Source organism: Delphinus delphis, chromosome 7 (genome assembly GCF_949987515.2).
Source record: "Delphinus delphis chromosome 7, mDelDel1.2, whole genome shotgun sequence".
Classification (NCBI taxonomy): Eukaryota; Metazoa; Chordata; class Mammalia; order Artiodactyla; family Delphinidae; genus Delphinus; species Delphinus delphis.
In genome coordinates, this window is record NC_082689.1 from 71948635 (window position 1) to 71962638 (window position 14004).

At 36.1% G+C, this 14004-nt stretch overlaps 1 protein-coding gene across 22 annotated transcripts in view; it reads left to right on the top strand.

The window, feature by feature from the left end:
• BAZ2B (bromodomain adjacent to zinc finger domain 2B) overlaps positions 1-14004 on the top strand; it is a 382464-nt gene that overhangs the window by 332669 nt on the left and 35791 nt on the right. For all 22 annotated transcript variants that reach the window (XM_060016702.2, XM_060016712.2, XM_060016708.2 and 19 more), the window contains 4 exons: positions 709-783; positions 1612-1855; positions 9024-9086; positions 10103-10247. In XM_060016702.2, coding sequence (XP_059872685.1) covers positions 709-783; positions 1612-1855; positions 9024-9086; positions 10103-10247 — 527 coding nt within the window. The remainder of the gene's footprint in view (positions 1-708; positions 784-1611; positions 1856-9023; positions 9087-10102; positions 10248-14004) is intronic.

Here is a 14004-nt window from a genome sequence, read left to right on the forward strand (position 1 = left end):
CTGCTAATAATGTTTCAATGTATTTCTTTGCAGTCTATTGGAAAAGAAATTTTGAATCATACTGTGTATAGTCTTTGTAACCCGTTTTGTTTATTTGGTAATTTTGTTATTTATTTGTATACTGAAGTGTAAGCAGGTTTTTCTTGCTATGGCTCCAGAATCCAGCACTGTTGCAAAAACCTAGAATTTTTCTTTCATCTTTTGATGATAAATGACTACCTGATTTTCCTTAGTAGCTGCCATTTGTAGAATTATCTACCTACTTTTTATCATGTGCTGATACAATCTTAATATTATTTATTTATTGTATATTAATTTGCACTTAAAAAAAAGTACTTAATCTCATTTCAGAGTCAAAGTAAGTCCTCCACTATAGTATTTGAAGATTTGGTGAACAAATTCCATGTTCATCTTGTTCTTACTGTTCATTATTTTACAGATTTTAATTATGTTACTTTTATTCCTTTACCTTTCTAGGAAAATAATCAATCCAAACATTTCAGAGCCATGCATTTCTACCATTGCTGGGCATCTCTAAGTTTTCTACGCATCTCTTAGCTATGTATTAATATAATTTTTCATTTGTTTTTGCTGTTCATTGGCAATCATCATTTGTACTTACCCCAAAACTGCATCATTTTGCTTACCAAATTAATGTATTGCATAATGGATTAATATATGTCTTCTAATAAACTTTTGCATTGGCAGTGAAATCGACAAGAACATTGATTACATGTCAAATTTGAGGAGAGATAAATGGGTGGTAGAAGGTAAACTCCGCAAGTAAGTCATGTTTTATTAAAACTAATATACTGTTTTCCTTTTTTTGCAAGTTTCTGAGTAAAACATACAAATTGCAAAGGTAGAATTTAAACTTTATTTTATCTAAGAATTAGAAAAGGTAAAGCTTAATTAAGAGGAGATATGAAACTAATAGAACTCAGTGCCAGAATTTTCAGTAGACAAAAGATATAATGATATTCACTGAGCTCATATGCTTCAAATTTAGAAGAAAGTCAATTTATCTTTTTTCTTTCAAAGAAGTCAAGCAATCACATATTCTAAGATTGTTGTTGCTATCAGGTTATTTTTGTCACAAGTAGAATCTGTTTGGAACTACTACTTTTTTCCTTAATTGCTTTCTAATTAAAATTTGCTTTTATAGAGGGCCTAACATATCCAAATGTATTCAGCATTAAAACCTAATTAGCTTCCTGCTAGGAAATATAATGCTGAAATTATTCAGCTTCTGTGTTAAGAGGATAGTTTCTTTGCAGTAACTTGAATTGAAACTTATTCAGTCAGATAGTATAGGATCAGGTCTTACCACTTGGCCATTCCTGAGTTAATCTTCTCAGTTTTCTGGTTTTTTAAAAAATGTATTCTAATTCCAAAGAGATAGCCAGAATAATTCTTGAATGTTAATATATTTTGTAGTTTCTGGGAACATACTTCTTAAGTTTCCTTCATGCTAATTTTTATTGTCATTCATTTATTGATTAGTGTGAGAGAAATACCATAAGGTATTTTTGCTTACAACTCATAGTATGCTCTTCAAAAAGTATAAGAAGAAGGCTTTTCTTCCATGTCATCATTTTTTCATACTTAAAGGCTCAGAATCATTCATGCTAAGAAAACAGGCAAAAGAGACACTTCAGGTGGCATTGATCTTGGAGAAGAACAGCATCCATTGGGCACACCCACTCCAGGACGCAAACGAAGAAGGAAGGGAGGAGATAGTGATTATGATGATGATGATGATGATGATAGTGATGACCAAGCTGATGAAGATGATGAGGATGAAGAAGATAAAGAAGACAAAAAAGGAAAGAAGACTGAGATCTGTGAAGATGAGGTAATCAAATTTAGGTCGATTTCAATACTTAACTAATATTACGTAACATATTGAAAATAACACAGAATTTGAAGTCAAATAGATTTGGGTTTGAATTTCGTTGTCACACTTGACTCAGTTTCTTCATCTGAAACTGAATATTATAATATTCACCTCAAAGTTTTTTGTGATGGTTAGGTAAATATTGAGTAGAATACAATGCCTTCTATACCTAGAGGGCATTTACATTGAATAAAAGAAGTTAAATTTTCCTGTTTATATAATGAGAGTTCTCCAGAGAACTATTCAGATTCTTAATTTTAGGTATCCTTTTTCATTCTATCTATTTAACATGCTATCTTACATTTATTTTGTACAATACTTCATGCCTTAAAAGTGTTGTCAAGTTTAATGAAACTGATGTATTTCTCAAAGCCCAATTTATTAAGTGCCTAGCTCTAGGCTTTTTTTCTTTTCCCTTTTTTTTTTTTTAGCTCTAGGCATTTTTGATCAAAGTCCCCTCTCAATTTACAGTCTCACTGAGGAAGATTTACAGTAAGAAAATGTAATGTGTTAAGTGTTAACTGCTTTGATAGCGGTATTTACAATGTACTAGGCAGGTACGAAGGAAGGACATTGAACCTTTCTGAGGAATAAATTTTCACAAAGGCTTTCTGGACTCATTAGCTGAGGCTACAAGTTGGACTAAATGTTAACCTAGAGAAGAATCCAGGAATCCATGGAAAAATCTTCAAGCAGAGAGAACAGCATGAGCAAGGGCGCAGAAGCCTTGAAACCACAACGTGCTTTAAGCGACTTACAAGTGCTCTAGTGTTACGAGACAGCTTCACATGCCACAACTGTGAACTCGGATTTTATAGTTTTGTGGTAATAGGAAGCCACTGAAGGTTTGTAAGTGAGGGAATGACATTGGCAGACTGGATTTTTTTCATTGGCTCACTATGGCAGCTCTGTGGAAGATAGAAATAGATTTGAATAGAGCAAGATCAGAAGTAGGAAGATCAATCAGGAGATATTGCAGTAGTTTAGGTGAATTACGAGGGGTCTGAAACTGGACTAAAGGAAGGAAAGGATTCAATAAATATTTAGGAGGAAAAATGAGTAGTATCTGAAGATGGACTGTGTAGGTTGATGGAGGGAGAGGTAGGATTGATACCAGCTATCTGGCTTGGGGACTGCTTGCTCTGCTATTGTTGCCATTAACTGAGACGGAGAAATCAGAAGGAGCAGAGGAAATAGATGACAGGGGAGGAAGGGAATATGGAACAGATAACTGAAGATAGGAGATGATGGTAGGTTTATTTTGGACATGTTGAGTTTGAGGTGCCTGTTCAGAAGCTCAGCAGTCGGTTGGATTTAAGAATCTAAAGTCTGGGGACTTCCCTGGTGGTGCAGTGATTGAGAGTACGCCTGCCGATGCAGGGGACACGGGTTCGTGCCCTGGTCCGGGAAGATCCTACATGCTGCGGAGTGGCTGGGCCTGTGAGCCATGGCCGCTGAGCCTGCGCATCCGGAGCCTGTGCTCTGCAACAGGAGAGGCCACAAGAGTGAGAGGCCCGCGTATCGCAAAAAAAAAAAAAAAAAAAAAAAAAAAAGAATCTAAAGTCTGGAGAAGAGTTTAGTCTTGAAAGTGTAGATCTGGAAGTTATTAGCACATAGACAATAGTTTAAAATAATGAGTTGGATAAGCTTGCACAGCGGGATTGGTTTATTAATTAGAGTAGTGGACTGAGGTTGGAACCCCAGGGAATGTCAATATTTAAGAAGAGCCCACAAGGCTTCTTGTTGAAGAAGGAACAAAGATGTAGAAAATTTCTGTAGTGGGTCAGGGATTTCCAATACCAAGACCACCTCCAGAGTCAGAGCGATTCACTAGGATGACTCACAGAAATCAGCATCTAGTCATGCCATGGCTACAAGTTATTACAGCAAAAGGAAACAAAGCAAAACCAGCAAAGAGAAAGGCATATGGGCCAAAGTCCAGAGGAAACCAGGCCCAGCTTTCAAGAGTCTTTTCCCAGTGGAGTCACACAGGATGGGCCTAACTCTCCCAGCAGTGAATTGCAACAATCTGTGAAATGCTGTGTTCTAAGGAAGCTCATTAGAAACTCTGTGCCCAGAGTTGTTTATTCAGGACTGGCCACATAGGCACCCTCTGCATAACATGTGCCAAATTCCAGATTCCCAAAAGAAAAGTAGATGTTCAGTATAACCCACATTGTTAGCACAGTTTAGGTCCAGTGAGCTATTCTTATCAGTTAGGGTGGGGGAACCCCCCAAAATTCAAGTTTCCAGACACTAGCCAAGGGCAAACTTTGTAAGCCGACCTTTCAAGGGCCTACAGTGTTAACTCTCTTCTACACATGTCATAATAATAAAAATCAAGAAACTTGAACATTTTAAAAAGGAGGGAATGATAAACAATGTTAAGGGAGCAGGGGCCTAGTGTGACGAGGACTGAAAGTGTTCGTTGTATTTGGCAACACAGAGGTCATTGGTAACCAGTGCCAGCACCGTTTCGTTGGAAGGATGAGAGCACAAGCCAGGCTATGATTGATTGAAAACAATAGAAAGTAAGAAAGTAAACTTAACTATTTCAAGCATTATGCCTCAAAAGAAAGGGTAGTTCCTAGAGGCAGACAAAGACCAAGGATTTTTCAGATGCAGAAGGTTTGAGATGATTTTTGGTTGAAGGGAAAGAGCCAATTAAATAAGAGAGGGGCACTGAAGATTAAAGAGAGGAAGAGAATAATTAATGATATAAGGTCCCTAAAAATATTGGAGGGGATTCAATTAAGGTAAAGAGAGGGGCTAGCGTTTTTTTTTTTTTTTCGGTACGCTCGGGCCTCTCACTGCTGTGGCCTCTCCCGTTGCGGAGCACAGGCTCCAGACGCGCAGGCTCAGCGGCCATGGCTCACGGGCCCAGCCGCTCCACGGCATGTGGGATCTTCCCAGACTGGGGCACAAACCCGCGTTCCCTGCATCGGCAGGCGTACTCTCAATCACTGCACCATCAGGGAAGCCCGGGGCTAGCTTTGAAGAGCAGGCTAAAGGGAAGAAGGCAAGGTCACAGAGAGGGGTGTGTGTGTGTGTGTGTGTGTGTGTGTGTGTGTGTGTGTGTGTGTGTGTGTGTGTGTGTGTGTGTGTGTGTGTGTGTGTGTGTGTGTGTGTGTGTGTGTGTGTGTGTGTGTGTGTGTAAGGGAAACTACCATAAGCCATGGAAATGGACATATATAAAAGGGAGATAAAGGTTGATGTTTACCTTTTACCAGAAAAGAATGCTAGAAATATTGATAAGGTTGCAGAATGGCATTCAGAAAACAATATACAGCCAACTATTCCTTCTGCCCTTGATGCCAGGAGTATTTAGCTAAGGAAGTCTAGAAAGAACTCTTCTCCTTTCTTGTATCAACTCAGTACTGCTGGAGAAATAAAGAAAGAAGACTTAGAGAGATGAATTATTGATGGAATGGGTGAAAATAATATCTAATCAAGACCAATGACAAATTACTGAATCAAATTTTTTACTAAATCTGGATAATAATATAATTTATAAGATCATGTGCTATACAATTTCTCGTAAGTAAAAATAGCATAAATACAAAATGTTTTCATAAATTCCACCACCCATGTTATATTTTAAACCAGAATGATAAAAATCGTTAGAGTGAGCTTTACTTCTCTTAAGAGTACCAGGCTGAAAAGGAGACTACACTGAGATTCCTTGCAGAAATTACTTCATAATGTTGTATTTCTGAAACCACTTGATCAAATACTTTCATGCTGTGACAAATAATGTGCAGGGTATATAATTTGGGTATCAGTATTGTAATTACCCAAAGATACTATTTATAACCAATCTGCTTCATTTGGCAAGTAGAACTGTTTCCACAGCAGGAATTAAACTTTTCTGACCAATACTAATCACCTTTTTATAGAATTAGCATCCCTTTTCAGCACTTAATATTATAAATTGTTTTAAGGTGTTAACTCTCATAAATTTGACAGCCTTGTGTTGGGACTTCAGTATCTTCTACTGGGTGGTCATCCCACTAAATTGGAATTTATTTACAGAAATTATGTGTTTCACCTGGCCTTTTTCACATGGAGAATTAACAAACTATGCATTTGTTTTTCTTTAAGGGAGATGAAGACTATTAAAAACCAGTACTAATGATTTAAACATCATTTTTAATATTTTAAGACGGATGTGTCATTTAAAGTAGTCATTTTTAATGAATGTTGAATTATAGAATTAATTAGAGTGATCAAAATCCTGGCAAATGTGTATTTGTTATTAATGTGAGAAAACAGTTTAAAAACATTTGAAAATAATGAATATTTTAGGACCTAAGAAACCAAATTAGCATTTCCTTTAAATGATTTGAGAGTTTTTCTTTATCATGAAGAAGTGGTAACCACTTATCAATTTCCTAATAAAATTAAAGGTTAACTATTTAATGAACCTTATTGATAAGATTATCCTCTGAAAATAGGTCTGGCCTCTTGATTAAAGTATAGGTAGAGTGTCAGTAATTATACTCCTTAAAGGGCTAATTGCAGGAGCCTTTCCATTGAGACCCGTGTGATCCCTTTCAATTAGAAGATACTGCCCTGAGACTAAGTCCCAGCCCTCTGTCTCAAGGGTGATTCCCACTTTTCTTCACTCTTCATTCCTTCAACACATGGACTCTTTCCCAAATACTTAGGTTTGTGTTGAAATCTATATGAGCTTTAACCTCACAAGTTGCTGTGGAGGAGGTTATGTGGACAATTAAACTTTGATATGTAGTGACACATACAACAGCCTTCTCTTCTGATTGGGAAACCATGGGGAACCATGGCAGGGATAGATTCTGCGTTCTTAGCTTTGTAGTTATTGCCTTTCTCTCTGGCCTTTCAAATTCCTTCATATCTCTTAAATTATAAGGACTATTAGCCAAAGCTCCTTTAAATAAAACTCTAGTAGATATTTTACTTCTTTTTCATCATAAGAAAAGTCTTAGAACTGGTAGTTAGCTAATTTGGCTGTTACATAGCTACTTTGATGTCTTATTTCAAATATTTGTTGATACAGTTGATTTTTATGTAAGCAAATTTTCAAACATCCTGCTGGTCAAACGGTCACTATACAATCATATAGCTATTAAATATCTATTTAATTGAAGAGTCAAGGTTTAAGGGTCATTGAGCCTGTTCTCTTTTAAATAGAAATGATGTATATATGGAATCTTAAAAAAAAATGGTTCTGAAGAACCTAGGGGCAGGACAGGAAAAAAGACTCAGACATAGAGAATGGACTTGAGGACACGGGGAGGGGGAAGGGTAAGCTGGGACGAAGTGAAAGAGTAGCATTGACATATATACACTACCAAATGTAAAATAGATAGCTAGTGGGAAGCAGCTCATAGCACAGGGAGATCAGCTCGGTGCTTTGTGACCACCTAGAGGAGTGGGATAGGGAGGGTGGGAGGGAGGGAGACGCAAGAGGGAGGAGATATGGGGATATATGTATATGTATAGCTGATTCACTTTGTTATACAGCAGAAACTAACACAACATTGTAAAGCAATTATACTCCAATAAAGATGTTTAAATAAATAAATAAATAGAAATGATGTTATTACCACAAATAATATGCCTAAATGCCTTTGTAAATTGGTCCCCTAAATTTGGGTAAAGAATAGATAGAGAATGGTAAAACTATTGAAGTTTTCCTTTCACTTCTTTCTGTTGGCGAGATAACTATACTGGTTTAGAAATATCTGTTCATGAGGGTGGTTGGTGGCAGTGTGGCTTTTTTAAAAAGCATATAGAAAGTGAACATCAAAAACAATTGCTTATGTTTTTTAAACCTGAGATGTACCTACATTTTCTAATTAAAGGACAACTTTCAGAAAGAAGGAAAGTAACCTTATTTATATATTATGTACCAGGAACTCTGTTAGTTGCTTTCAGATCTGTTCTTATTTAGTCCTCACAAAAATCCCATGTTACAGATAATGTTATCACAAGATAATGTTATCACCAATTTACAGATCAGGAAACAGTTTTAGAGGAGTTAAATAATTTGCCTATATGAAATCGTGCAGCTGAGGTCCAAAGAAGCACATATACTTTATATTATGTCATGCTTTCCCTCTAAAACATATACTTTGGGTGTAGCTTTCCTATATTCATTTTGTAGAATGAAAAATTTTATATAATCACAAAATTTCTATTTATGAAATCAGTACTCTATATAGTAGGGATTATTTTTCTTCTAAAAGCTCAATGTGTTCAAAATATAACTTACCCTTTTTTGCTCTAAAATGACTCTTTCAGTTAATGATACCAATATTTCTGCAGTCTCCCAGATTTAAACCCTTAATATCATAATTTACTCCTTCCTTCATCTCCCTCACCCATTTCTGCCTTGTATCCGTGAGCTGCCAGGACTTAACAGTTCTGACTATGTACTATCTCATATCCATTTCCTTTTCTCCTTTTCTATTTCTTTTATCCTAGTACGACCCACATCCTCTTTTCCTCTTGAATCATTGCAACAATTCGCTAACTAGATTTGCCAACTGTAGTCCTTTCCCTGCTCCAGGCCATCTTACAACTATTACCATACTAATCTTTGTAAAGCATAGTTCTGGTATTTAATCTCCCTCAAAGGATCATATTATTGTCCATTGCCAAGCACTTACAGCTCTAGATAATTTAGCCCTAAACTCATCTGTGCCTCATCTCCCCACCTTACGTCTTCAGGTCAAACTCTTTCTGAAATGCCCTGTCCTCTTTTCTCTGATCAATCAAATCCTAACAATTCTTCAGTAGCTAATTAAAACATAACTTCTTCCATATAGCCTCTCTTGGTATAGGTTCCCACTAGAAGTAACCTCACCCTTCCCTGAGCTCCATGACTCTTAATCTCCACCTCTCTTGAGGTCCTTATAGCTTTCTGCTGTTTGGCAGTTTTTATTTATTAGTGTAATGTTTTATGTGTCTCCCTACCAGATTAACACTTTATCGGGAGCAAGAACTGATATTGATATTCTCATTTCCATGGTGCCTATCCTAGTACTTTGTATATAGGAAGGAAGCTTTCATTAAATATTTACTGATTGACTGAATAAATAAATCTTAAAAACAGGTAAATGATACTGTATTTTGTTATGTATAGGATGAAGGTGACCAAGCAGCAAGTGTTGAAGAGCTAGAAAAACAGATTGAAAAACTGAGTAAAGTAAGCACTTTTCAGATTACAGTTTATTTATTTATTTATTTATTTATTTTGCAGCATTTCAAAAATCCACCTTGTATGGGATTAGTTTTTCTGGTTGCTAAATAAAAACAAGCTTTTTTGTAACTAGCTAAAATGAGGAGATTTAGAAACATTCTCACAATTAAACCTTAAAAGTTTAATGCCAAGGTTAAAAACTTGCCTCTTAAGACATGGTACTAAATTTCACCAGGGCTTCTATTCTTCAGGTCTTCTTTTAAGTATAAAATACCAATAAATGCATGGTTTTATTTCTTGGAATTAATTACTTTAAAAATTCAGTCGAATTTTATGATAATAGTTTTGGCAGCTCATGTTTTATTTTATATTAGTACATTTGTGGGTGTTATTTTCAATGGATTTGTAAACTATAAATGTTTATGAACTTCTCATTAAAAATTGAATTTCAGTAGTATTAGTGAAGTTTTAGATGAATTTTTTGTTTTAAAAAAATGAGTTTTTAAAAGTATTATGAAATTGATATTATGAGATACCTGTATACTATAACCATGTTAGATTCATCACAAATTTATCCCAAAATTTAGTCATATGTTACCTAGGTTTACAACATGAGTATAAAAATAGGCAAATAGAGGTCTGGTCAATTACATATATGAGTGTTATTTGTTACATATTGTAATCAATAGAATTAAGCCAATTTGCTTTGGCTTAATGAAATACCTGGTCACACTGTTTATTATTAAGTATAAGACATGCTTTACTATACTATACTTGATAAAATAAACTTAACTCTTTAATCCACGGCAACAAAAATATTCCATCTACCCTCAAAGTAATTTCTATATTTATAAGTGTAACTAAAATTGAAGTCAGGCTTGTAATATTTAACTCTTTTGCTGTCTTTTCCCAGTAGTGAAATGTATCTGCTCTAAAGGCATAATAAGTGTAAAGTCGCTTATGTATTAATTTTTAAAGCACTTAACATCCATAGCTTAATTATATGCATCATTTTTTAACAGCAACAGAGTCAGTACAGAAGGAAGCTCTTTGACGCTTCTCACTCTTTACGTTCGATGATGTTTGGCCAGGATCGTTACAGACGCCGGTACTGGATTCTTCCCCAATGTGGGGGGATTTTTGTAGAAGGCATGGAGAGTGGTGAAGGTAGGAACTATTAATCTGTTACAAAGTAATATAAGGAACCATATTTTTTAAAAACCCTGTTACTCCTTCAATATATTTTGTGCTTCCAGAATCAAATCTGCTTTATGGATAAACATTGTAAAACCTTGATTCCCATTCCTTTTGAACTCATAATGCCCCTTGCTCTGATAAATATTCCTTCTCTCTCCATGATTTTTCTTCTGCCACTCTTTCTGACATCAAACATGAACTATTCTTTTTCTTTAGCAGACAAAGGTCTTCACCTGTATTATTCTTTATAACTACTCCTCCATTTCTCGTCCTTCCCATTTTCAAGTTTTCCAACATGTGGTTTTATTCTTTAACCTTCCCAACAAGCATACATCCCAGCAGTATCCCTGGAGGTAACTTGCTTCAATCTAAGACCCTTATTATAATCCTCATTCATCTTGAAATCTTGTTCATGTTTGAAATTTGTGATCACCTCCTCCTCCATTAAACTTCTTCCTTTCTTCAGTTCTGAATTACCACACAATTCTACAGTCTACCTTTGGACTATTTTTTCGCTGGCTCCATTCCTGTTACATTAACTAGCATGTAACATAATGCATATACGTGCTCAATAAACCATCTGAATTGAACTTTTTAGAACTCTGTACCTGGACATTTACAAATGCTTAAATTCTGATGGGGGCAAAAGCGTTATGTCAGTGCTTACAGGTTTCAGGGTATAGCTATTTCCCCATGGTGGTACATGGAGGAAAAACTTCTTGCAAAACATTTTTTTTTTTGGAATACCCACTATATGCCAGGCATTTCTAGGTACTGCAGGAAGTTGAAAGATATGAAAAACAGTCCATGCCATGTAGAAATTTAACAGTCCATTGGAGAGAGGGGATTTATTAATCACATAGACATCTAGAACAGAAATCATATAAAGTAGTTGTTTTTAAGTTGATGTAGATGTTGATTTAATAGGATAGTGTGGTGGGTTCTTTTTTTAACTGTTTGCTTAAAATATTTAAAAATAAAAGTACTTTTAACCATGGAAAATATATTAATTAAAATAATAAGTTAAAAATAAATAAGTGGGACTAATCATATTAAAAAGCTTCTATACAGCAAAGGAAACCTTCAACAAAATGAAAACGTAACCTATTGAATGGGGACAAATATTTACATATTATATATCTGATAAGGGACTAATATCCAAAATATATAAAGAACTTATACAACTCAATAGCCAAAAAAATCTGGTTTAAAAATGGACAAAAGATCTGAAAAGACATTCTCCCAAAGAAGATACACAGATGGTACATGAAAAGATACTCAACATCATTAATCATTAGGGAAATGCAAATCAAAATTACAGTGAGATATCACCTCTCACATGTCAGAATGGCTGTTATCAAAAAGACAAGAAGGGCTTCCCTGGTGGCGCAGTGGTTGAGAGTCCGCCTGCCGATGCAGGGGACATGGGTTCGTGCCCCGGTCCGGGAAGATCCCACATGCCACGGAGCAGCTGGGCCTGTGAGCCATGGCTGCTGAGCCTGCGCGTCTGGAGCCTGTGCTCCGCGACAGGAGAGGCCACAACAGTGAGAGGCCCGCGTACCGCAAAAAAAAAAAAGACAAGAAATAACAAGTGCTGGTGAGGGAGGATGTAGAGAAAAGGGAACCCCTGTGCACTGTTGGTGGGAATATAAATTGGTGCAGCCACAATGGAAAATAATATGGAGGTTCCTCAAAAATTAAAACTAGAACTACCATATGATCCCTAGAAATCTAATTTAAAATGACAAAGCTGTGAGTCACTTGAGGGTGCAGAGCCTTGGTAAAGCTAAAAAGCAAAATAAAGAAATGTCCCGGTGAGTGGCTTTGCCTTAGCTGTGTTAAGAATCACCTGAGAAGCTTAAAAAAAAAAAAAGTGAGCCCTACCCCAGAACAATTAAATATCCCTCAATTTGATTAAGGGTTACCTCATTCGTAGTCACTTGGGCATGTAAACTTGAAGTTATCTAGGACATAAACTTTTCCTTCCAAATATCTGCAGTCAGTCTCTTTGCAACACTAGTGAAATCAGGTCTTTTTCAATATATATCTGAATTATTACCGCTGTCCTCAGCTTCTCTCTGTGCAATCCCCTTCTTCCATTGCATTCTGGCATTGTATCATGTCTGTACTCCAAAACCTCAAATGACTCCCTATTGCCTATAAGATGTTGAAATAAATCTGTGTGTAACCTGGCATTCGAGGCCCTCTATAAATCTGACCTCAGAAGATCTTTACATGGTTCTCCAGTATGAATGTACATAAGCCAGTCTATTTACTGTTGCTCAACACATGTGTATTCCTCCCCCTGTAACTTCACTGTGCTTTGCCAAATTCTGTTCAATGTAATGCTAATTTGCCTTTTCTTCAGACATCTAAATTTTGCCCGTCTTTCTTGATCCAGCTTAAATCCTAGCCCTTTTGAAACTCTTCTCTAGCTTATTTAAGTGGAACCAATTTTTACTACCTGTGAGTTCCCAGAAAACCAAATAATTATACCATTATCCTGGCACATTGATCCACATACTATTTATTTATTTTACTTAAATTTGATAATCCTTGTATGTACAACTTTTTATTTTCCATAGTGTTAAGCATAGTACCTTATATACCTAGGCACACTAAAAATGCTTTAATTAAGAAAGTAAGTAAATAATTAATTAAATGTCTATAAGGTTTATAAGAATAGCTTCTAGGAGACTTTCTTTTTTTTTAAATGTTAGGCCTCTCCAGTTAGATAGCATTCATTGAATTTGTAGTTGTTAGAACTCAGTTTCCATTCAGGCCCCACCACTTAACCTCTCTAGACTCTGATTTTCCTCTCTACAATAGAATTTTAATAGGCTCTGTATAAATTCTTTGGTTGTTATAAGGATCGTGTCACATAATGAATCTAAAAGAGCTACAAGATATTTAACTATTAATTGTACCTTATACTATTATTTGGGTTCATTGCACAGTACACGGGAAAGGTAGGAATAACTTTTTATTTAAAGATTATTTTCTCATAAAATTTTTATTAATTCGGTAATTTGCATCTGCTGTATTATTCTAAGTGCTATGGAAGTCATAAAATAAATAACAGATGTAGATTCCTTTTCTTTAATCGTGTTTACTATGCACCTATACTGTGCCTTGTACTGAGTACTGTGGAAATACAAAAGAATCAATTAACCTATCTCTATCCACAAAAAGATCACAGTCTAATTGGAAAGATATGGCATATATGAAGACAAAGAACAAAAGCATGTAAATATGTAACATTATAGGCAAGTACTATATCTGAGAGGCAAGGCTGATAAGGATGAATAAGTACCAGCTGTTAGAAACTACCATGAAATAAGTGGGTAATGAAAGTTAATAGAGTGTTACCAATATGCTTTTTTTTTTTTTTTTTTTTGTCTGTGTTGGGTCCTCGTTGCTGCGCATGGGCTTTCTCTAGTTGCGGCGCGCGGAGGGCTAATCTTCGTTGTGGTGTGCAGGCTTCTCATTGGGTGGCTTTTCTTGTTGTGGAGCACGGGCTCTAGGCGCATGGGTTTCAGTAGTTGCAGCACGCTGGCTTAGTAGTTGTGGCACACGGGCTCTAGAGCGCAAGCTCAGTAGTTGTGGCGCGTGGGCTTAGTTGCTCCGCGGCATGTGGGATCTTCCCAGACCCGGACTCGAACCCATATCCCCTGCATTGGCAGGCAGATTCTTAACCACTGCTCCACCAGGGAACCCAACAATATGT